General features: G+C 35.9%; 1 protein-coding gene across 2 annotated transcripts in view; it reads left to right on the top strand.

Annotated features, from left to right (window-relative positions):
• Positions 1 to 24,786, top strand: part of LOC133523232 (protein trapped in endoderm-1) — a 66,097-nt gene that overhangs the window by 27,773 nt on the left and 13,538 nt on the right. For both annotated transcript variants that reach the window (XM_061858714.1, XM_061858713.1), the window contains exons 2-3: positions 7,011 to 7,265; positions 19,059 to 19,305. In XM_061858714.1, coding sequence (XP_061714698.1) covers positions 7,148 to 7,265; positions 19,059 to 19,305 — 365 coding nt within the window. In that variant the 5' untranslated portion in view covers positions 7,011 to 7,147. The remainder of the gene's footprint in view (positions 1 to 7,010; positions 7,266 to 19,058; positions 19,306 to 24,786) is intronic.

The raw sequence follows: 24,786 nt of genomic DNA, 5'->3' as shown, positions 1-24,786 counted from the left end.
AAAAAGGCGGCAAATGTCATTTTCACATTTGTGTTTGTTAGAAAGAGACAAAATTTAATACAGGTTTGCTAAATTGTATGAATAAAAACCAAATAATTAATAACTATCATACCTCATTTTAATTTAGATCATAAATCATTTCTAAATAATCCAGGAAAAATAATCGTATGTCACGTTCCATTAGTAGGTATCTTAAACCAAATCAATCGAAACTATTCAAAACGTAAAGTTAATATGCTATCCAAAAGTAAACATCTACTCATAGCCCGATCAACTTGAACTTTGCCCCATTAGGTTAAAGTTCACAATGCAATGTCACGATAATGCATGTTTGTTTGTATTACGTTACGTATGATGTAAGGACACATCAATCGTTATCGGACAAGGCCGTCTACACACTACAGAAGGGCTTCGACGTGTTCCCTCCCTGTCACACTTACGTACGAAGGCCCTCTGAAGGTGTACCGCGAACCACGTTCGACGTGTTGCCTCTCTATCGCACTTGTAAATTCGTACGTAAGTGTGACAGGGAGGCAACACGTCGAACGTGGTTCGCGGTAGGCCCTCAGAACCCCTAGTGTAATTTTTTTCCATAGCGTAACGTGACGTACGCGTTTGCGTTAAGTCTAATTTTGTATGGGATTCAGAAACAGCGCACCAAGCGGGACGTTTTGGAAACTCAAAATCCCATACAAAATGAAACTCAACGCAAACGCGTACGTCACGTTACGATATCGAAAAAACGGAAAAAAATTACACTAGAGCTACAGAAACGCTGACAACTTGCGTCCGCCCGCGAGGTCGCGTAGAAGTCGCCAAAAAGTGTAAAAAATATTTCTTAGTGGAACTCTACAACATTACGGAATAGGTAATTGTAATTATAGCGTAAATGAAAAATCAAAGGGAGAGAAACATATTTTTATCGACTATCGATAAATTATTTTTATATCTCATGCTCTGAAAGCGGCTTATTGTTTATCTATGAAGCGGGTTGCAAGTGGTATTTTTGGGGTATATCATATTATACTCGTATGTATAGGTTTTCATTTTCTTTGTGATTAGAAATAAAAAAGTCTATTAATAAATGGATTTTTGGTATAATTTTCATTTTGATATTTAAGTACCTATTGATTCCAAAAAGAAAGATTCTTTCACTACAATTTTATACTAAAGACATAATACCATATGTATTGTATAAAAATGTATACAATAAAATTGTAATCTGGGTGAAAACACCCAATTCTGACGAGATATTTTAGCACTCTAACGATGTGAATTTGTACCATCTTTTCAAATCCATTTTTACCTACCTATTGTCTTAGCTAGACTTGCGGTAACTCCAACCTTAACTTACTAGTAGTAGCGGGATTGTGCGGTCTTGGCAGTGATATTAATGTATGGCTGGGCCTAACTTCGTGCAAAGATACATTGATTCAAAATATAAGACAATTTTGTGCATCGAATTTGACAGGTAAACGAGATGGCGCTGTACAGCTGTATACATTTTGCGGTAATTCTGTACCCCTAGTGTGACTTTGATCGACATCATAACGTGACGAACGCGTTTGCGTTAAGTCTCATTTTGTATAGGATTTTGAGTTTCCAAAACGTCCCGCTTGGCGCGCTCTTTCTAAATCCAATACAAAATGAGACTAAACGCAAACGCGTACGTCACGTTTCGAAATCGAATTTATTTACACTAGGGGTACTGGCCTCTAGATATTGCAGATACGTAAAACATACGTGCAAAAAAAATTGGAGTAAATTTGTCTGCTAGTGCAAAGGTGGTAGATTTAAGGAATCATTGTCACACGAAAAATTACGTTTTATGTACAGGAATGTTCAAAAAAAGGAAATTTTTTTTACAAAAATTTATATAAAATTTTTTGCTTCTGTTGCCATCAGGAATGCACCGTTAAAATCTCTCGCAGTGCTCACGGGCACCTTGTATAAATAGATGACCACTCTTAAAAATTTGCTAGTTCCTTTCAATTTTTAATCTACTTGGAACTTACACTAGGGGTACAGATTGTCAAAAGTGAACGTTTGATAATCTGTTTTAGATGTCAAATCAATTCCCTTTGCTTCGCGTAAATCACGGGCGTTTTAATGTGGTCGGAGTGAAGTGTACGGTAGTCCTAAGATTTTGTTACAAGCAGTTTGTATGCCAGTGGCGTAGTGGGGAGCGCTGGGTGCGCACTCGTCGAGCTTGCTACTACATCGTCTTTGTATTAAGGAAAATATGTAAAAATACTTTACTACTTACTATTAATAGGGTCAGTAGGCTACGCTTTGGGACTTTATCTCAAGGCCAAGGCAATGGTCGAATTGATAGCAAGATAAATAAGTATGAAGAGAAGGAATTATTTATTGACAATAACAATATACATAATGGATATATACAGATGATTACTATAACTAGCTTATATCTAAAATAGGCCCTTGAGACATTGTACCAAGGATGCTGGCGGCATTTCCTCGTTGTATCGCAATACTGATACGTTGTGCGAGGAAGCCGCCAGCTCTTCGGTCACCAGTTACGTCAACCAGTATGAAGTAATATAAAATATTGTCCTAAGAGACAAGTTAACATAACATTATTTACAATCAATGTACATATATAATGGGTATATACGGAGGATTACTATTACTAGCTTAAATCTAACATTGGCCCTTCAGGCATTGTACCAAGGATGCTGGCGGCATTTCCCCGTTGTATCGCAATACTGATACGTTGTGTTGTGCGAGGAAGCCGCCAGCTCTTCGGTCATCAGTTACGTCAAACAGACGCTTGGCGATTTCTGCAAAAAACTTGGGCGGACCTACAAATGAGACAAATTAATTTCTTATAAAAAAAATGGAATTTATCATCTCAATATAGGAGCATTATAAAAAGACGGTGATTCAATGTAGTTGACAGAATTTTCGCTGTGAATTATGAAATACATTTTATAAACAGTCAAATTGTAGTCAAGTCCGGGATTGTGGTGTCGCTTAAATAGACTGACAACGGTACCCCTAGTGTAAATAAATTCGATTTCGAAACGTGACGTACGCGTTTGCGTTTAGTCTCATTTTGTATTGGATTTAGAAAGAGCGCGCCAAGCGGGACGTTTTGGAAACTCAAAATCCTATACAAAATGAGACTTAACGCAAACGCGTTCGTCACGTTATGATGTCGATCAAATTTACACTAGGGGTACAGGTCACGGTCGCTGCAATTACTTTCTGCATAAATGGGGGTGGAAAGACAGCAAATTCTGCAATGAGCGAGTGTGGCGAAGAAGTCCAGACTATGGAGCATATAATTCAGCGATGCCCTCTGCACTCATACTCGGGATCACCAGAAGACCTGCTGCTCCTAACACCCGACGCAATTGCGTGGCTGAACGCACTGAATATTGACATTTAATTTAATTTTTAATTGTAATGTAATTGTTATTCTGTAACATTTATGTAAGTAACTGCTTATTTTACAATAAACAGTCAAGTAAATGCAGTTTCTAATTAAAACAGTACAGGGGTATATATCGATGGGTTATTAGTTAATGAATACATAATGAAATACAGTACCGTCAGTACCCCTAGTGTAAATTTGATCGACATCATAACGTGACGAACGCGTTTGCGTTAAGTCTCATTTTGTATAGGATTTTGAGTTTCCAAAACGTCCCGCTTGGCGCGCTCGTCTAAATCCAATACAAAATGAGACTAAACGCAAACGCGTACGTCACGTTTCGAAATCGAATTTATTTACACTAGGGGTGCAGAATTGTCAAATTTACTGATTTTATATTTTTGTTATGTATAGTTTTATATTACGTATTTATTCTGCATGGAGTCAGGACACAAGGTGGTGATTTAGTAACGTCATTGATATTATAAGTACCATACACTTATTTTTCATAATACACTCGGGTACTTTTATTTACAAATTTGACTAGTGCGATCTAATCTAATTTAAATTTGCATAGTAAAGTTGTCCTATCATTATTGCCAACTTTATTGCTTTGATCTCATTGGTGTATTGTAGAAATGTTTCATCTGCGATGAACCCGGTGAACATGTTTATTGAAACAGTCGTAACGATCAATATTAAGTCCTCCCATACACCATTAATTGGTCTATAAATCTAAATTGGTTGTAACAGACTGATTCCCCTTCGCAGAACCGAATATTACATATAAGTATTTGACTAATCTTTGGGGAAAACCTTTAGAATGGTTGATTTCGTGGAACTAAAATGATATAATCGAAACCGTTATTATTTCTTTTAATTTTATATTATCTTGAAAAACCCGAGGGAAATGCTATAAAGTAAAATAACACCATCGAGTATTAAAGCATTTTAGTATTTTATTACACAATATTTTTGGACTATACAAGGATTTCCTTTAAATTAAATTAAAAAATTAATTGGATTGGATAATATGGAGCCCAATAGTATGGAGTTAGTGTAAAAATGCAAGTAATTTGGTGACCGCAATGATTTCTACCCAGTGTAATTTTTGCTAAGAAACTAAGCTATTTTTGCCCGATGGCTTTTTGGGAAAATTTTGCCTAAATGTACGTATTATGTCTTTTTAGGGTTCCGTAGCCAAATGGCAAAAAACGGAACCCTTATAGATTCGTCATGTCCGTCTATCTGTCCGATTATGTCACAGCCACTTTTTTCCGAACCTATAAGAGCTATACTGTTCAAACTTGGTAAGTAGATGTATACTATGAACCGCATTAAGATGTTTACATAAAAATAGAAAAAAAACAATAAATTTTGGGGGTTCCCCATACTTAGAACTGAAACTCAAAAAATCGGATAGGTCTTTAAAAATGATATTGAGGTTTCTAATATCATTTTTTTCTAAACTGAATAGTTTGCGCGAGAGACACTTCCAAAGTGGAAAAATGTGTCCCCCCCCCCGTAACTTCTAAAATAACAGAATGAAAAATCTAAAAAAAATATATGATATACATTGCCATGGAAACTTCCACCGAAAATTAGTTTTAACGAGATCTAGTAAGTAGTTTTTTTTAATACGTCGTAAAGTTTAAAAAAAAATTATTTTTTCATCAGACCCATACGTGTGGGGTATCTAAAAAGTGTGCCCCCCCCCCTGTAACTTCTAAAATAACAGAATGAAAAATCTAAAAAAAAATATATGATATACATTACCATGCAAACTTCCACCGAAAATTGGTTTGAACCAGATCTAGTAAGTAGTTTTTTAAATACGTCATAAATGGTACGGAACCCTTCATGGGCGAGTCCGACTCGCACTTGGCCGCTTTTTTTTAGGATTAAAGAAGAAAGGCGAAACTTGATTCCTCTGTTATTTGATTCCTTCTTTACTTCTCATTGTTAAAATTGAGTATATAATACCTATGCAATTTTCTACACTCACTTCCTATCTACTTTACCGTTTTATACTTCAATTTCACCAATCAAAATTCTTTGTAGAAAAAAGATCGAGTTAATTATATCTTTATTTGCTTGATGATCGAATTATAAAAAACTAGGTAAATGCATTCAGGAAACTATGTCAATGGCTAACTTTCCACATTGTATATGCATTCAGCATAAACCATGCAAATGATTCGCGTGATTGGCTTGGCGGCAAAAAAATGCTAAGCGGACGAGGTGCCCTAAATGTCTATGCACACTCTTATTCCTATATCAATAGAGTTGTGTTTAGATTTTTCCAAATACTTTGTCAGTTTAGATATATATGCTAGACCATCGGGATATGGCCCCGGTCCAGTACCGTTGTAGGGTATTTAGCGCCTCATGCATGAATAACAAAAACAAACACATTAGTTGCTGTTAAAATGAGCGATTATTGGCTTAATGGCTATATCGCTAGTCCATTTAATGGTGGAATATTAGTCGGACCAGCCAACCATTTCGCGTTTTTGACAGCATTTCAGATATTTTCTTACCTAGTTAGCTACTATAATTACTTAACTGGCATTACTATAATTGGACAGTCAGCATTAAAAGTAGCAAATGCCCGTCAAAAACATCTACCATTCTCTAATAACTTAACAAAAGAAATTGACTGATTAGGAAAAAGTAGATTAATTTTGCTCTTTGTATGGAGGGTTGGTCGACTTAGACGACTTGCCCCATAGAAAGAAAAATTGTCGCGTCAAAAAAATAATCTGCTTAAGCGGGTCCTCACTATTTTTGTTACATTCTGTATGTGGAACAATTTGGCTGTGCCAGATACTTTCGACCGCGAACTGTAGAAATACTAGAGATATATTTAGTAACAAAACTTCTGGAGACACAAACACATTAAATATATTAAAAACGGGTCACTCACGTATTTTAAGTCGGTACAGAGTGAAACATGACGAGCGTTTTTCGACTTAAAATATGTGAGTGACCCGTTTTATATATATTTAATATGTAGATATATATTCCTATTTGGGAAAACATTCCAGGGTGGCAGATAGTTTTGAGCCTTTTGGCTCGTTTCATCCACTGCTGTTGATGCTGTCATTGCTGACTGAACTATAAAATATAAATGTGATAAGATTAAGTCATATTTACTTTACTAAATAGTTAGCTAGAAAAACGAAGTGATCCAGTTATTTATGTTTCATCAGAGTTTATTAGCCTAATTTCAACTTAAAACATATATTTTTTCATTAGCCCCTCGTTTTTTAGAGCTCCGTACAAAACTTTGTTGACGGAGCTCTAATAGGATCACTTCAGTTTTGCAAATAGATTAAATGCGGTTTTTACTGAACAACTTTGACATTGTCATCGGTTCTTACGTCTGAAATAGATGATATCAACGTTTTCAAACAATAAAATAATAATATACTCGCACAGTCATCATAAATGTCTGTATGTCAGTCTATTTACTATGATTATGTATAAATATTTAGGACAGTTTTATCCCGGAAACCATATTTTTAAGCTAGTATTCGTTAAAGTAGAAATCTATGATAGTGTAATGTTGATAAAACTATATACAATAACATTATTTATCAATTTGTTCCAGGCGTCCCATAATGCAGCGATAGCAACCAGATGGCTCATAAAACAGTGACTCCAACTAAAAGAAAAAACAAAAATGCCAAGTGAAAGTTCCGATTTCAAAAGTGTAGTGATGTGCTGACGTTATCGATATTTGTCACGATGGATTTGGATAATCTGACTGTGGTGGTGAACTCGACGGCGACGATCTCTTATCCGAGAGAGGCGACCATTTTGGCGGCCGTGTGTGCGTGTATCTTCAGTGTGGTAGGGGTTGTTGGTAAGTTTGTTTCACTATTGTTTTATTTTATTCGTATAATGTTTGATATGTTTTCTGGAAGAACTATGCGTTACGTGTTACGTATTTATCAGATTTTATGTGTAAATATTTGAGCAAATGAGTCTCGCCGACTTTCTGGCGCCGGATTTCTTTATATAAATTTGATTTAAAAAATATATATGTACATCAAACCAAATACGTTCAGAAAACATATCGAATTCTTACAAAAGGAAAAGAAAATAAAATTAATAAAGAAATGAGAATATACGGTTTGGCCTAGTGAGTAGTGACCCTGCCTACGAAGCTGATGGTCCCGGGTTCAAATCCTGGCAAGGGCATTTATTCGTGTGATGAGCATGGATATTTGTTCCTGAGTTATGGGTGTCTTCTATGTATTTAAGTATTTATACATACATATTTAAATATATTATATATATCGTTGTCTAAGTACCTTCAACACGAGCCTTATTGAGCTTACCGTAGGACTTAATCAATTTGTGTAATAATGTCCTATAATTATTTATTTATAAATCTGACTGATTGCTATGAAATACCTACATAAAATATTTGATGTGCAATTGAAAGTCGAAGGTATTTTGAATGACTATATTGTCCTTGTGACGACCTATTGTCAGTATGATGGTTAACCCACGTGTTCGAGTTACGTTTATATTCGTCGAAAGCGACGACGGTTTGTTTACGCGTCAAATTCAAAGCGTCATAATAACGCGTTCTTTGAACCGCATGAAATAAGTTTTTCTGTCAACAAATCGGGTTGCACAATTGTATCTTTTATAGTTAAGAAGTGTACGTTTTACGATAGAAAACTATTTCATGATGCCTAATTCTGTTTAATTAGTAACTACCTAAGTAATTATACGTTAGTTATACTAATAGTTCAGTAACTTTGTCACTTGAAAGTACGGGATTCCTTTGCGTCAAATCTGGTAGTCCTGTTTTTTTTTTAATAATTCGAAATTTGAGTTCGGCGTTCAAGGTCACAAACTTGGATTATTTATTGGGCCAATATCATAAACAAGTCTGCAAAAAATCAGAACTACCCGATTTGACGCAAACGCTAAATGTATTAAGTTACTGGATTATCGCAAAGTACCGAATGCCTAAATAAATAAATTAAATTCAAACCATGCAATGTCAATCGACCAAAACGATACAATCGTGTTCAAAATGACAATATACCTAGGTACTCTATTTTCTGCATAAAAACTATGTGAATTCATTGCATTCTGATTGAAAACTTGACATTATTAATAATTGAATTGAAAACTTGACATTATTAAGAGTGCAAATAAAATTTACACGATTTTCTTAAAATAAAATAAGTAATCGATACGATAAGCGTACGCAAACATCACTATCGCTAAGTGTCCGAATAATCGGTCAAATTATCGGTCGGACGGCGCTAAGTGGCGAGACTAACGTGACGCATTTAAGGTGTTTACGGTTTTTATGGCTTTTGAAAGTATATTTGCTTAATATATTTCTCCATATAATTTTTTACATTTTTCCAACAAAAAAAGCCTTTATCTATTTATGCCTCATTGACCGAGCAAGGAGGTCTCCGCTTCAGCTTGACTTGAACAAAAATGTGTCTCGACTGTTCTCCTCTATCGGTCGTATTTTTCAACGGATTGTAATAAATTTGGTGAGCAGGTACTACTATAATTATTTAACTATATGGATTTTCGTCAATTCAGTTTTTGAAAATGTATGGTGATTAATTAAATTTATTAAATTTTATCTTAAATCTATTACAATTAGGGTTGTTAAGTTACTACAAGCGCAATGCTCAGATCCATAGATATACAGATAAAATATCCTGTGTTTTACAAAACACCAGCACAGCTGTGTAAACATGAATGTTTCATTTATTTTATTTTAAATACCGAAGCGCGTGCCGACATCCTGTCAAACATAATGTCATAGTTCAGCAAAAAGGATATAAATTGTTAATATGGAGTGTGGAATTAAGAGGAGTGGCATCTCTTATGGTAGAACTGTTGCAAAAGTGTCCAGCTGTCAGCTATAAATAATAGTTCCAAATCTCTCCAGAGTAGCGCTAGAGTAGCTAAGAACCTAGGTGTTATTGACGGTGTGAATTGCGCTGTCTATGATTTGATTTTTTGGTTCAAGTACTCTAGGTATTGTAGCGCCACCTATTTAAAGTTTTTTGATGACACTTTTTGGTACATGGAGATTTCGTTCCTTATCTCCACCTTCCGTAATTGTTAACTTATCACAGTCAATTTTTGTTTTCAAATTTTCTTGGTTTCTGGAAGTTTTAACCTTCATAATTAATTGACTATTAAAGTCTAACTGCATATTCTTAAATAATTAGACGTACTAGCAAAGAGATGAAGGAAGGGAAATGTGTTCCAAATGTACCTATTTATTGTTACTTACTTGCAAATGTTCAACCTGAAAAGCAAATAGTTATTACAGAAATACAGACTTTATTGGTAAATATAAACATAGTACATTTTATACTCTTATATTGACGATACAAGTGCGGAAAATAGGAAATTCGCAACGAGTGGTGATAAATTAAAACACGTTTTACAATACATATGGCCCTTGAAATTTTCGACCACTTTTCGACATAGGCACGGATAGTGCTTATTCCCGCACTAGTGCGGGAAAGTACCCAGCAAACATTTTTGGTGAAAATAACGATAAAATCACCTATTATAGGTCGCAAATCTGACAGTGACCAAAATGAGTTACCTAGAATCGACGTGGAATCCACCTGGAATTCACCAAAGTGGGGAAAAAAAGCACGTGCCGGCTACGTCGATTCCACGTAATTTTAGTAATTGTGACCTAATGGTTACTACATAGGTAATGTTTGCGACGTGGATTGGACGTCGCCACGACGTGTAATGTGGTTGCAATGTACAAAACTAGTAAGACTTACTATTTTTCAACATGATTTCAACGTGTTTTTTACCATTTAATTACCAAGAAAGGTTATTTTTTTATGAGATAGCATGAAGAAAAAGAGACAAATATATTACGAGAGTATTTTCTTTCCGCTCACAATCAAAATGTCTAACGAAAAATCAATCTTAAGTTTTGCAACGAGAATGGCGGCCATTACTTGGCGTAAAATAATTATCTAGGTGGATTACGCAGGAATTATACGATGAAATCTTGTGCGCTGAAAATTTTCTCGTGCAGTATGTTAGGTTTTTATTCAAAACTACTGATGGGCTTTCGAAATACTTAAGTATTAATTTTTTTAAGCTCATAAGTTAGTATGTATTGCTTGTAATTGGGGATCGTAAATTTGTGTTCGGAGTTTGTAAATATATTAAATTGACTTTATATATTTTTTTCGTATAAATGAAATTAAAAGTGCTGTTAGATTTTATTGTTCTAGGTATTACAACATACCTAAATTTTGCAATTTGCAATAACAAGACCTAATTATAACAAAACAAAATGTCGGCTCGACTAAAAAGTTAAGTTTACCTAAAAATACGACGTACTGGTATTTAAGGAAATTTTACGTAATATATACTCATTTCTTCGACCTAATGGTGCAGAGTTACCGTTTAAGGTCGAAGCGACCGCCATCACAACGTCGCTTTGACCGCGTACCGCGAGGCGAGCGCAATCGTATTCAGTATTTGTTTGACATCGCGGGCGTAGGCGGTGTGCTTACGACATAGACATATAATATTACTTCGTAAAGACTGGCCTTACGAGCACTACGAATGGGGCCAATACATGGGTGTCAAAATCGCATTTAGTTACACCCCTGCACTCAATCGTCTGGCAAATTGCGCAGTGGAAACGCGTCACGTATAGCCATTCCCAATTAAAAAAAAGCCTAATTATCTTGTGAAATTCTGTAAAAACTATAACAGAAAAATCAAATACACATATGAGATTTCATATCATCGGTAAATCATATCAAATTTTGTTTCATATTGACATTGCGCGGCGCGAGACGCGATGCGGCGGTACACAGACACATATTAAAGTAGACTGCACTCTCGCCTCCAAAAAACGAGCCTAGCAAGATAGTTCGAGGGAGACTTCTGCTATTACCATATTTATTAAAATAAATGTCATTTTTATTGGTTAGGTAGGTTAGGCTAGTTTATTGACTCACGAATAGTCCTTCTAAATGTTGACATTTAGTGAAAATCAAGCTTCTTTGGTTATTAAGTATTTTGTATGTAATTAAAACATACTGTATTTATCAATCACATTTTAATATGTTTTAATTTCCACTTATCCCTACTCAATATTCTTAAGTGAAGTTAATAAATAAATAATTTATTTCAGACCAAGTTGATCCATAGCTTGTTAGTTACAGAGTATCGTAATAACTATCTATGTTAGTTGAACATTACAAAAAACAAAAATAAAATAATAGAAAAAAATTAAACTAAATATATTACACGATATAATAATATGATATCAATTGACAGGGGCAAGTAAGGCAAACTATCTCTGCTCTACTTGTCCCTGCTAATTACCTCTTCAACCCAGAAGCGAGTGAGAGGAGAGTCGAGGCGCTCCGCCAACGCCCTTAGAAGGTCGTAATAAACTAGCACGGTAAAATCTATAATAATGACATTTATATTAATAAAAATACCCGCACATGGAATACTGTTATCATCTATGGACAGGGGCACCCTAGTACCAGCTTCTCCCTCTGGACCGCATCCAACGAAGAGCGACTCGAATTGTCGACTGCCAGTGTATTTCGGATCGGCTTGACTCCTTGGCGCTGCGTAGAGATGTGGCCTCGCTCTGCATTTTCTATCGCATGTACAACGGGGAGTGCTCCGCGGAATTGTTCGGATTAATCCCTGCCGCTTCTTTTCGCCATCGCCCTACGCATTTCCATCCTCACCACTTAGATGGTTGGCAGTTCTCAACTGTGCGTTTTTCCAGGAACTTTCTGCCTCGCACTGTTAAACTGTGGAATGAACTGTCGCCTGCGGTATTTCCGGACCGATACGACCTTCAAACCTTCAAGAAAAGAGCGTACTCCCATCTTAAAGGCCGGCAACGCACTTACAACCCCTCTGGTGTTGCAGGTGTCCATGGGCGGCGGTAATCGCTTACCATCAGGTGATCCGTCTGCTCGTTTGCCTCCTCTACCATAAAAATAAAAAATAATAATAAAATAATAGCAGCATGGCTTGTTTAGCTGTGGCAACGAACATTTATTCAATTGTCATTTCATCGTCGCTCTAAAGAAAAAGGGACTAAAGCACCGATTCAAAATCAGTCCCGATTTCGGGCCTGATAATCGTTTTCTGTTTCACGGAATATCAGCACATCGTTAACGATATTTGAAATGTAAACAATACTTCGTCTCTAATTGTCAAAAATGTTCAATGTTTGATATTCTTGCACAGGAACCATTTTTTTACATTTCAAATATTGTAAACGATGTGCTGCTGATATTTGGTGAAATGGAAAAATATTCTTTCTCCTCCCAGAAATTGATTAAGTGTGGATGTAATTGGCACTTAAGGTCTCCCTCGAGCCATTTTTCTAGACACGTTTTTTGGAGGCGAGAGTGCAGTCTACTTTCGCGTATGTCTATGGCCTATTGTATTACTCAGTATACAACAGATGACGCTGTGTTTTGATTAACGAGACTTTTCGGTCGGAATTGTTTGCATGGCTTTATCTTTACTTTTTTAGATCTATGGCTTACGATCAGAAGTGCCAAGGGTAAATATTACGCACAGAGGTTCCCCAATTGGAAAGTTATATGTGAAAATTAAGATTTTACGAGTCATTAGTGAGTTTAGTGATAATTATTTTAACTGATTGTATGCTTAGTTTAAAACATATCTGCGTATTTAACGCATCTACGCAATATAGTTACCAAAATATTTATTTCTAATTGACTCTAATTTGGTTTTAAATAGGTATTTATTGTTGCAAAAATTATATATAAGATAGTGGCCACCCATTACTGAAGGGGAATGGAAATAACGCTTTGCCCTTAGGCGTGGGAGGAGAACGGCGTTAAAAAAAAAGAGACATACCGTCTACGTTGAAAATCAACTCCATACTTGATATAGTACTTAAATCCATATCTAACAAAGTTTTTTGTAAACAATAGCTTATCTTACCTTGATACCAAAACTTGCCTTGGCCCATAGGCTCTATAAAAAGACATCGTCAGTTTTTAGAAGTGCTCGTCCATCTTTTGGCAATTTAAATCTGTGTTCAGTGAGTAAAACTAACAAGTCGTTTAGAGATGACTTGGTGGGTTTATGCTGTATTGTCCATTTTCTTAGGTCTTCCGTAAGTTTTATTGATTTCATGTTAGAGCAGTCTTCATTTCTAATGAACTCATCTCCAGAGTCTTAATTTTCCGATTCTTTGTTTGCACCGATTTCACTGCCATCTGTCATCTCATCTATATTATCAGATATTTTATTTCCTAATTCATTATAATACGAATGCATATAATCAAGATCTTTGCCTGTGTGTGTTATTGAAACGGTATCAGTATCAGTAGATTGACACAAAGTTGGATATCCATCAAAACTGGATTTAGAAGGTAATACACATTTTTGTTCTTCTTTTAATATTTCACTTTGAATTTTCATATTAGCCTTACACTTACTATAGTAACTGCTGGAATGTCTATATTTTTTTTTTGTCTTTGGCCATTGTAAATCCAACACTACTTTTGATTTAAAAACGAAATAACTATTGGGTAAATGCGTCCTATTTCACCGAGAAATGACTTATTTGTGAGTAAAACAAACTTGACCTGAAGTCGCCTCGCAAACTTCAACTTATTAGTTATTTTTTAGGGTTAATTTGACTATTAGGTTACCTTAATGAAACCTTATGGTATTTTTAGTACCTTACAAGTATTTATAACTTTATAGTCTCAATTTGGTATTTATGGAAGGTAATATTTACTACGAAATTGGTAGCAAAAGCTACTTAAATCATCGACCTAAAGGTCCCCAGTATAAGAAAAAATTACATCGCATATACACCTTATATGCACCTAGAAGTAAATATTAACTATTTGTCGAGTTTTGAAGTTAATTTTACCTTATATTTTGCTCATTCTCAACCTTTAAGTTTCTGACCTTATGGTGTATTGATTAAGGGAAATTTACGTTTTAATGGCTCTATAATTTTACCCGGTAGTATAAATGTACGATATGTGAATTTATGTGGTGCGTATGATGTAATTTTTACCTAAATTAGTAATATATTCTAGAGCCTGGGGAAAAGCACTTAGAATGTTTGCTGGGTAGCATCATATCACATGTACTGTAAACTAATTTAAAGGGTTTTATTAAATTCGTTTGTTCGATACGGCTTAATTTAATTAGTCAGTTTTATTATTGTTTAACTAAGGCGAGTGCTTACTCCATACATAGACAAAAACCCATTAATAATAAGCTTTAACCAAGTTATGCGAAAACGTATTTGTAACAAGATTAACTTTTAAGCGAGTTTTAAACCTATTAATAATAGGTTTTACCATATCTTGCATATAACTTATTATTTATTAAACTAGTGGCTCTGTGCGCTGTATACCTAGCAAATCTCCACACAACTCCGCCATTTTGAAAAAAATCCAAAAACTGGATCGACAAAAAATTCTATATCATTATTTAACCTGCTCACCAAATTTAAAAAGAAGGTTGTGAAATGCGACCTGTAGAGGAGAACATCCGGACAAATATAATACAGGGTGTTTATTGAGTCATCTGCAATAATTTACGGGTCATATTCGAACGATCTATTCATCCTCCAAAAGAAATGCATCAGAATACTAGTAAATATCCAACAAACAGACACCTGTAAACCGCACTTCTTGACCCTAAACATATTGATGCTACCTTCTTTGTACATTCTTGAAATTGCTACTTTTGTCAGAAACAATATTAATTTGTTTGAATTCAGCAAAAGTGCACGCAGAAAAGATAAAACTGTCCCTCCGGAACCAATTTTAGACATATACAAAAAAGGTCCGTATTACTAAGCTATACAAATTTACAACATATTACCCACCGATATAAAAAACATGGGTAAAAACTTATTCATAACAAAACTCAAGACACATTTGATTAAAAAAACATACTACACACACCTGTCAAAGATTTTATGGAAGACACAAATACAGTATTTGAAATACTAAATTGTTACTATACTTAATACCTGTGTAGCCTATACTTAATTTTACGTCTAATTATATAGCTTTCAGTATGAATGTGCATTAGTTTGTATATGTATAATATAGTTATCAGGAAAATTGCTACACCCCACCGGGGTCCATGTGAAACTCTATAAAATTTGTAACATCTATGTACATACCATGGTTTGCAATGAAAATTGACTTACTCATACTAAGCAACTTTTACTATATTAGACCAACACCGAAATCGTGAAAAAAGTTTTACTTTCCGAAAATGTCAAGGTCAGACAGCCAAAATGTATGAAACAGAAATTTTTGTTTTCGCAATTTCTGGATTGGTCCCATAGTAAAAGTTGCTCATTATGCCCTTTATATTCACCCCGTAAATTATTGCAAGTGAATAAATAAACACCCTGTATACATATGTGACTCATCAACCGAAAAGTCGAACTTTCGTAAGACACACGAAGTATTATTTCATATCCAATATTATTTTACGGTTTTCCTCACATAAATATATATTATAGGAACATTTTTACTCAAATTGAAGTCCCACGGTAAGCTCAAGAAGGCTCGTGTTGTGGGTACTCAGACAACGATATATATAATATACAAGTACATAGAAAACATCCAGGATTCAGGAACAAATATCTGTGCTCATCACACAAATACATGTCCTTATCGGGATCCCAACCCAGGACCATCGGCTTCATAGGCACCCTGCCTACCCTCTGCTCTTCCCACTAGGCCAGACCGGTTGTCAATTACATATTACCTAAAAGTCCTTTTTAAAAGTTGTTCAAGACCCTGATATACGAAGTATCCTAATTTGGGCACGTCATATTTGTGCATTAAAGTAAACGTCAGTTTCGTCATGAAGAGTAGGTGGGTTGTGGGTTCGAATTCGGGGAATCTTTTAAACGAGGCGGACTAACAAGATACACTTTCACCAAGTACAGTTCGCTCAGAAATTATTACCTATCTAGAGTATGACATGGTCTACATACGTTATTAAATATGGTAATAACAATAAAATAATTGATCCAGGAAATATTATGAGCATCAATCAATAGAAAACATGTTGTATTGTAATATCACATTTGATTAAATCATCGTAAGGCTCTCTACGTTTTGGCTTCGGCTCAGTGCACGGCTCCTAAATCATCGACACCATTGTCCCGTGATACAATGTCCCATATATGATACCTCCTCATTATTAGGTTTATCGATATCGATAAAAAAATTGGTCGAGGTCTGTATGCGTCACACACAATTTCGATGCACACCCAGCTGCGAAACAAGGGCACTTTAATGAATTGCATTCATAATCTGTCCATGGACTTTTGCAACTCGCTGTACCTACTCCCGAAATATAATTTTTACCCCGCTACAGCAAAACTATATAGGGATCATCATGTACAAAGAAAAACATGTCAAATAATTGAATATAAACCAAATGACAATAACAATATACATAATGGATATATACAGATGAATACTATAACTAGCTTATATCTAAAATAGGCCCTTGAGGCATTGTACCAAGGATGCTGGCGGCATTTCCTCGTTGTATCGCAATACTGATACGTTGTGCGAGGAAGCCGCCAGCTCTTCGGTCACCAGTTAAGTCAACCAGACGTTTCGCGATTTCTCCAAAAAACTTGTGCGCGCTGGGACCCCATGGACCTAGAGTTTCAAACAAATTAACATGAAAGTGGATATTAATATAACTTATAATATAACTTTAAATTGTCATTAAAATGTCAAATAAAAATAAAAATTTCCCAAAATAACAAAATATCATGTTTAAAATACAAAAACAACAATTTAATAATAAATAACATTGCATACATCGTTACAAATTCAATTCCATGTACTCATTTACAGAGTTATCTGACAATATTTCCACCATCCAAGCAAAATGCAAACTATTGTCATAAATATATCGTATAAAATTTCCGTTAATTTGATCTAAGCTCTAAAATCATCAGAAATATCGCGAGTTTGAATCTTGCCTAAGTTGCCTGTTACAGTGAACCATTTTACCTCGAAATTTGAAATTTCTTAAAAGTTATTTTCATGAGCGTTTTGAGCCCGACTGTACCTGCGTTAACGGAACGTACTATCGTGTAATTATTTACTTATCCTGTGTAGCGTGTTAGTGACATTAGTATACTTTAATATGTGGGGGACTGCGATCATGTTTCAGTCACTTTCGTAACCCAGGGGAGCGATTTTTGAATTTCAAGCGTTGGATTTGGTCACTTGAAAATTTGTGGACGGCGCAATACAATTTTTGAAATACTAACGAGAGAAATTTTGAATCTAGTGGTATTGACCTCTCGTTTTCATAATTCTTTCAATTCTATTAGTATAATTTAAATATCTAGTGGATATATTAAATGATAAAAAATACGAAATTGAGCATAGAGTATAGAGGTATAATAAGTATAGACATGAAATAAAATAACCACATTCAGTCCCAATTAAGTACACTAGACCAATGGTGAGCTCATATTACGTTAACACCACACCAATCAATATATTTGTAATGTCCCCTCAAATTGCAACATTTCGTGCATAGTTAGAGTAAACAGTGGGGTCGCTCTTACCCTACGGGACATCCCCTAGCTGTCAAAGGGGCATCATTATATTAATGTTCTCGACACGATCGAACCTTCAAGTTAGCAATATATTTCTTAACATTCTCAAACAATATCGTTTTTATCGATTTTTATTCCCAATTTGAACAGAGAGCACGATCTCGTCATACTTTGTTGTTGAATAAAAATTCGTGTCAACATTGAACAACGGCACGCGTCATCATGAATGACACGATCTATAAACCCTAAAGGGTTACACTTGTTATAATTGTTAAACGTTCCTATAAATACCGTAACAATCGAGTATTTTAATGGCGTCCATTTTGCAAAGCACTCAGCAATCGAGTTGAGTGGCCAATCCATTAGCGGGATATTAGCGGTTGTTTGTCTTCTATTCTATACCATGGTGGTGGCAAACAAACGTATGGCCTGTTGATTTCCGGTTGCATTCTCATCCTCAATTTAGCTCTGACAATTTGATTCCAAATTTTGCTAAAGGTATATATTGCGGAGGCTATATGTGGGAAGTTCTTAGAAGTTTGCTTAGACGGTGCTAAGAAGTTCTTAAGCTAACAGTAAACTTACGGTTGTCTTCGAAGGATGAAAACGAAACAGTTTATGCTGACCTTCCTTACTAGAGTCAGTTCAGAAAGAAGAGTCGTGGAATGGATTGGGCCCCATACATTTCACGGCTCTTTTCTTTCCGCGCAGGCTTTCAAAGATTGAGCATAGAGAAAACCAGTACGCATGGAGCTACAATCTTCTGTAAGCCAGTCAGATAGCGTTACCAGCAGCATTTTGTAAAGATTTTCGACATCTGTACCTGGTATCCTGGTATTAGAGCCTTACCCAAGTTACTCTGCTCCAAAGATAAAAGGATGACTCTATGATGGCTGATCGGTGATCACGTGGTGCTGTCCATAGAAAACGAAACGCCAGAACCTCCGGCCCGGCCTAGGCCCGTTCTAGCATGAGACATCCTTAAGGCGAAACTTCTGTCTAAAAAAATATTTTTTGTTTCAGGCAACTTCGTCACAACAGTGGCCCTCCTCATGCACCCGAAACTCCGGACCCACGTCACTACCATGTTCGTGCTCTCCCTCTGCGTGTCAGATCTGATGTTCTGCGCAATAAACCTCCCACTGACGGCGAGGAGGTTCATACGAGCAGATTGGGGGTTGGGCGAGCAGCTATGTCAGATGTTCGCTTTCGTGTTCTATGGGAATGAAGCAGTTTCTTTGCTGTCAATGGTGGCTATTACTATAAACAGGTAAGATTTTACAATATACAATTTATTTACAATAACAATGGATATATACAGAGGATTATAACTGGCTTAAATCTGGATGCATGAAAGGATGCTGGCGGCATTTTACTCGTTGTATCGCAATACTGCCGCGAGGAAGCCGTCAGCTCTTCGGTCACCATTTACGTTAACCAGACGCTTCGCGATTTCTGCAAAAAACTTGCGCATGCTAAGACCCCATGGGCCTAGAGTTTCAACGCCAAATGGTACAAAATGGTACTCTCTACGGAGGCTCTTATATTTATTACGTTTCAAAATTTCGGCGCATGCCGCCGCTGCGCCCGCTTTTACATTAGTCCGTTGGAGCAGCAGGCGCAGGTAGCAGGTAGCGTAGCTGGCTTCCCGGGCTCCAACCGCCAAAAGCCTCGCGGGATCTGGACCTGTACAGTTGTTTAGAAGAGTATTGTAAGTTAAATCACAGTAAATATTATCCCAAAAATAATTCTGATTTTGGGTTGTCTGGAAATTGTATGCCCGGACAAACACGTAGGATTATTTATTTACATATCTGCGTGAGTCACAACCATGTTCGTGCTGCTCTCTATCTGCTAGTCTCACCTGATGTTCTGAGCAATTGTCAATTATCCCTAAAGAAAGTTACAACATTCGATCACTGGATCTGTCTTCCTTAAATTGTTCAGTGATAGCGGTTAGGAATTACACTCAAGCCCTTCAGATTCTCAAGAGTAGGTATCTGTAAGTCCGGGAACCCTCTTCAAGTGTCATTCACATGGCTCATTAAAGCTTGCATTGACAATGACTTGAGTGGCACGTGAGTGACGTTAGTGACCAATTAAAGGATTTGAATTGATTTAAGAACCTACTTCAAAAAGGAGGAGATTATCAATTCGTTGGGATCTTTTTTATGTCTTCTCCCCGATTCTCTAAGACGAGTGAATCGATTTTAGATTTTTTTGGTTAAAAAAGTAGGTATACTCGTTGTCATCAGGTCAGGGTTTCATGATGGGATCGTGGAGAAATTGAGAGAACTCCTCTAATGTTATAGGAACACCTATCCTATATGTATAGATTTGGGTATTTTAAATGAACTCGTTCATATGCTTTCTTCCAACTGTATTTTGGTGAAGTGGAACTATACTCATAATATAATGACATGTTCTGTTCTGTATCTGTAATGTTGTTATTTACTTGTTATAGATTATAGAACTTATATTAATTTATTTGTTAAATGAACATAGGATGATAATAGATACAATCACAGTGATTCGGTTATCAGATAGCTAGGTAGTATTCGTAATGTTAGCATGGAGGTTTTCAGAAGAAAGTGTGTTTTAGGGGTTAAAGTTGAAAGTTGGGTTAGGTATTTCGACTCAGAATCACGAGGCCTAATAATTGAAGCAAAGAAAAAAGTGTTCCCAATTTTTCATTCAAATTTTGTGTCAGTTTTGTGACGGCCCACACAAAATGTATGTGAAAATGCGTCACAAACCTGTAATTTTTTGAGGACACTTTTTTTTGCTTTTGTAACCCATAGTCTTCGTAATTCTGAGCAGAAATAACCCAAAAGTTGATGGTTTTTCGAAAAAAAGTAGATGGTACACTTTTAACTAAAAAACCGGACAAGTGCGAGTCGGACTCGCACACCGAGGCTTCCGTACTTTTTAGTATTTGTTGTTATAGCGGCAACAGAAATACATCATCTGTGAAAATTTTGTTCCTACATTCTCATTTGGATTAGCAACCTTGTATTTGATAAAAATTCGCGCGTCCGAAATAAGTTTGTTATCATAAATAAATCGACATGACACTGGCTATCAACAGTAAGCCATATTAAAAAAAAAAAATTAAACTGTCTAGCTATAGTAGCTATCACGGTTCATGAGATACAGCCTGGTGACAGAGGGATGGTCGGACGGACAGAGCGGAGTCTTAGTAATAGGGTCCCGTTTTGGTACGGAAGCCTAAAAATGCCCGAATAAGTAAGTTTCAAATGTTAACCAATTTCTTTATCACTTGTACCAAAAATGTTGCCAGAACTAGACAAGTATTGCACATGGCATGACAAATAGTTCAACGCTAAACCTTTCCAATCCCTATCATTTCCTTGAACAAACCTGACCAAAGTTGAACGGCCCGCGTCTATCACTATGCATTAATATTAATGTAATATAAACTGTCGTGCTCGCGGGCCATGATTTGAATTTAATGGCTGTACCTGTTTGCTGGTGAAATTGTCAACCTAAACTGGGTTTTATCAGATACTAAAATGACAGTCCAATTGACCAATTTACTTAAAACAAACTTTTTGACAGCTTACACTATTACACCAAACGATTACTGCCAACCAGTTATGTCGTAGTAATAAAGAATAAGTAATAATCCAACCAAAACGTTTTCATGTAAAATGTGGCTCGCACTATCAGAATGTTATCAGATCTCATGTAGAGTTAAGCTTCTAACTCTACACGCCCACACTAACTCTACAAGCTGTAACCTCACAAACTCTATACCTTAGTGTAAATATGTGGCTTGGCCGTTTCGCTATTACCGTCACATTATTTTTTTAATACTGCGCCGGTGGCAAACAAGCATACGGCCCGCCTGATGGTAAGCAGTCTCCGTAGCCTATCTACGCCTGCAACTCCAGAGGAGTTACATGCGCGTTGCCGACCCAAACCCCACCCCCTCGTTAAGCTCTGGCAATCTTACTCACCGGCAGGAACACAGCACTATGAGTAGGGTCAAGTGTTATTTGGCTGCGGTTTTCTGTAAGGTGGAGGTACTTCCCCAGTTGGGCCTTACTCACTGGCAGGAACACAACTCTATGAGACAATTTTTTTTTCTTTAATTTATTAAAGTTCCAATCCAATTAATTTAAAAAAAATCGCAGAGTTCCATGTTTAATTACTGCTAAAGTCATGAATGGCTTAATTACAGCAAGGGTTCGGACTTATTAAACTAATTTATATAACAAAGCAAATATATGTTTACAAAATATAATTTTTAACTTTTTTAATTGATTTAGAGTTAGATAGGTACAAATCTTGTATGTGTTTCGGAAGGCTATTTATTATTTTCGTAAGTATTATGAAATTATTCAAACCCCGGCTCGTACCAATGAGTTTTTCGGAACTTATGTACAAAATATCATTTGATATTTACCAGTCGCTTTTCGGTGAAGGAAAACATGCTCCTGGCCCGTGGTCTAATAGATGAACACAACTTTCTCAACCATTTAACCCGTCTGTCAGTCTGTCCCTAAACGTTTTGACAGCGCATCTATCTTCTGACAGTTCCACGCACAAAAACAAATGAAAACGAATGCGTGTGTCAATTAGACACCCCTATGCCGGCCATTTTGTGTTACAACATTTCAATTCATATCTAATTGTAGTTATTGTGATCTTTAATGCTGCTGACAGCTACAAAAATATTTAAAATAGGAGTTTATTTTCTTTGATAAAGGTATCATTTTTCTATGGCGAGAGTGATTAATTAATATATATTGTAATATATATCTATTATTCATAATAGGTATATATTAATGTATGAAATGTAGTTATGAGATGAAAATGCAATAAGTACATAAATAGAAAACGCTTTTTGAGTTAGTTACTTCCTTGCTGGGTACCTACGAATATTATTTATTATGTCGTAATAATATTAATTAACTCAAAAGTCATCGTCCAAAAATTTTCCAGACATCAAGTGGGAGTCCGTTGGTTTCATGTCATGAGTAATGATTAAAAAGAATCATCTTTACGAGAAGATGAAAATCTGGCCTTAATATTAATAATTAGAACGCTTTGCAAACAAGTTTAAAAAATAAAAACAATCACTGGATAATTAAGTGTAGTGTAGTAGAACTAGTAGAAGATCAAATGGGACTAGCGGTCTACTATGAAAACTTATCGGACAATCAAACATAGAGTTCCATATTAACATACAACGCATGAGTAAGCAGGATGACTGCTTATTGACTTCACGTCTCATTTAACCTCAGAATCAAATGGAATAGTAGGAATTCATTTATATGGTTAGTACCTATGTATTAATAGGTACTTGCATTAACTGCACTCATTTGCCATATACATATAAAAGTTGTTCAAGAGATCGATGCAAATTAAATTTCGTCAACGTCATCAACAATACGTGATTAAGTGTAAAGAAACGATGCGACATAAATACCTATTAAATATTTATTATTCTTCTTTTAACAACCGTAAGAACAATCTAACTTCAAACCAAATAGTAATATCTAAATGCTTGTACGAAAGACCACCAGTTAAGATCTAGGATGGTGTCACATAAATACTGAGAAAAATTAACAGCTTGCGTTAATGTTAGCTCTTAGCTCGTAAACGAAACCACCGCTCCGCCACAGAATAAATAATAGTACTACCGAACAGAAAGGAAACTTCCTACAAAGCCGAAGTTTGACAGCGATTCAGGGCCGAATCACGTTGTCCCTTTCTATGGAACTAGCCCTTTCGGCTACTTAGGGTTGTCGAAATTCATGTAATTATCTATCTGTGGTTGTGCATGCAAAGGAACGTCAAGTTGTGCCAACCCTAATAATTGCTTGGAGCAATGCTAAGCCGAACGGAACCGAGAACGCCCGAACGTTCTAGTTTCCTCCTCCTGACTGCGCTTCCAATGCCCGACACACGAACACCTCAAGATGTATTATTTTCGCCCAAAATACTGTATGTTATAGGTACGTAGAGTCACTCTACGTACTCTACTAGAGTCAGATCAGACCAAGCTAAGTTGGCAGCGATTTTAATAGACTATAGTATATGCAAGTTTTAAGTAAACGTGATAATTTCATAGACCTTTGACGTTTAAAATAACACTTGCGCTGTCTGAGCTATTACAATCGCTGCCAACTTATCTTGGTCTAACTCTATACTTCTGATGATGATCTCTATGAGTCCTATGACAGTTCCTTCTAGTCTCTTTTGGTTGGGCTTAACCTAAAAAAATAAATCGGTATATATCCATTATGTATATTGTTATTGTAAATAAATATACAGAGAGGAAAATGAAAAAAAAAATGAAGAAATATGTTTTCACCACACCAGCTGGTAAAGCCTCTTGATTGTTCAAAAACTGATGAGAAAGTTGCATTTTATCCTCGTGTGTGGCAAAGTAATCAAATGCAAATTTTGAGTTGTTTCCTTTTGTTGGCTTTGGCTGGTAGAATTGAGTATTAAATGATGATTTTGAATAATATATAAATATTTAATAACATCCATTTTAAATTGATTTAGTTTGATATTTTACAGTTAGTATTTTCCTTGTATTGGTGTGCTGAAAATTTTAATTTTGCACTCGGTAACAAGATTTATTTAACCCTCATGCCTTGAAACCTACACGACCCTCAAGATTCGACTTTTCGAACCTTTCGCTTTGGAATCATTCGCTTGCTCGGGTATCAATAACAATTCTCCATAGTAAGTAATTTATAAGTCAAGTATTTTT

Source organism: Cydia pomonella, chromosome 12 (genome assembly GCF_033807575.1).
Source record: "Cydia pomonella isolate Wapato2018A chromosome 12, ilCydPomo1, whole genome shotgun sequence".
NCBI lineage: Eukaryota > Metazoa > Arthropoda > Insecta > Lepidoptera > Tortricidae > Cydia > Cydia pomonella.
The sequence above is the reverse complement of the archived record's forward strand: the minus strand, read 5'-3'. Positions and strand labels throughout refer to the sequence as shown.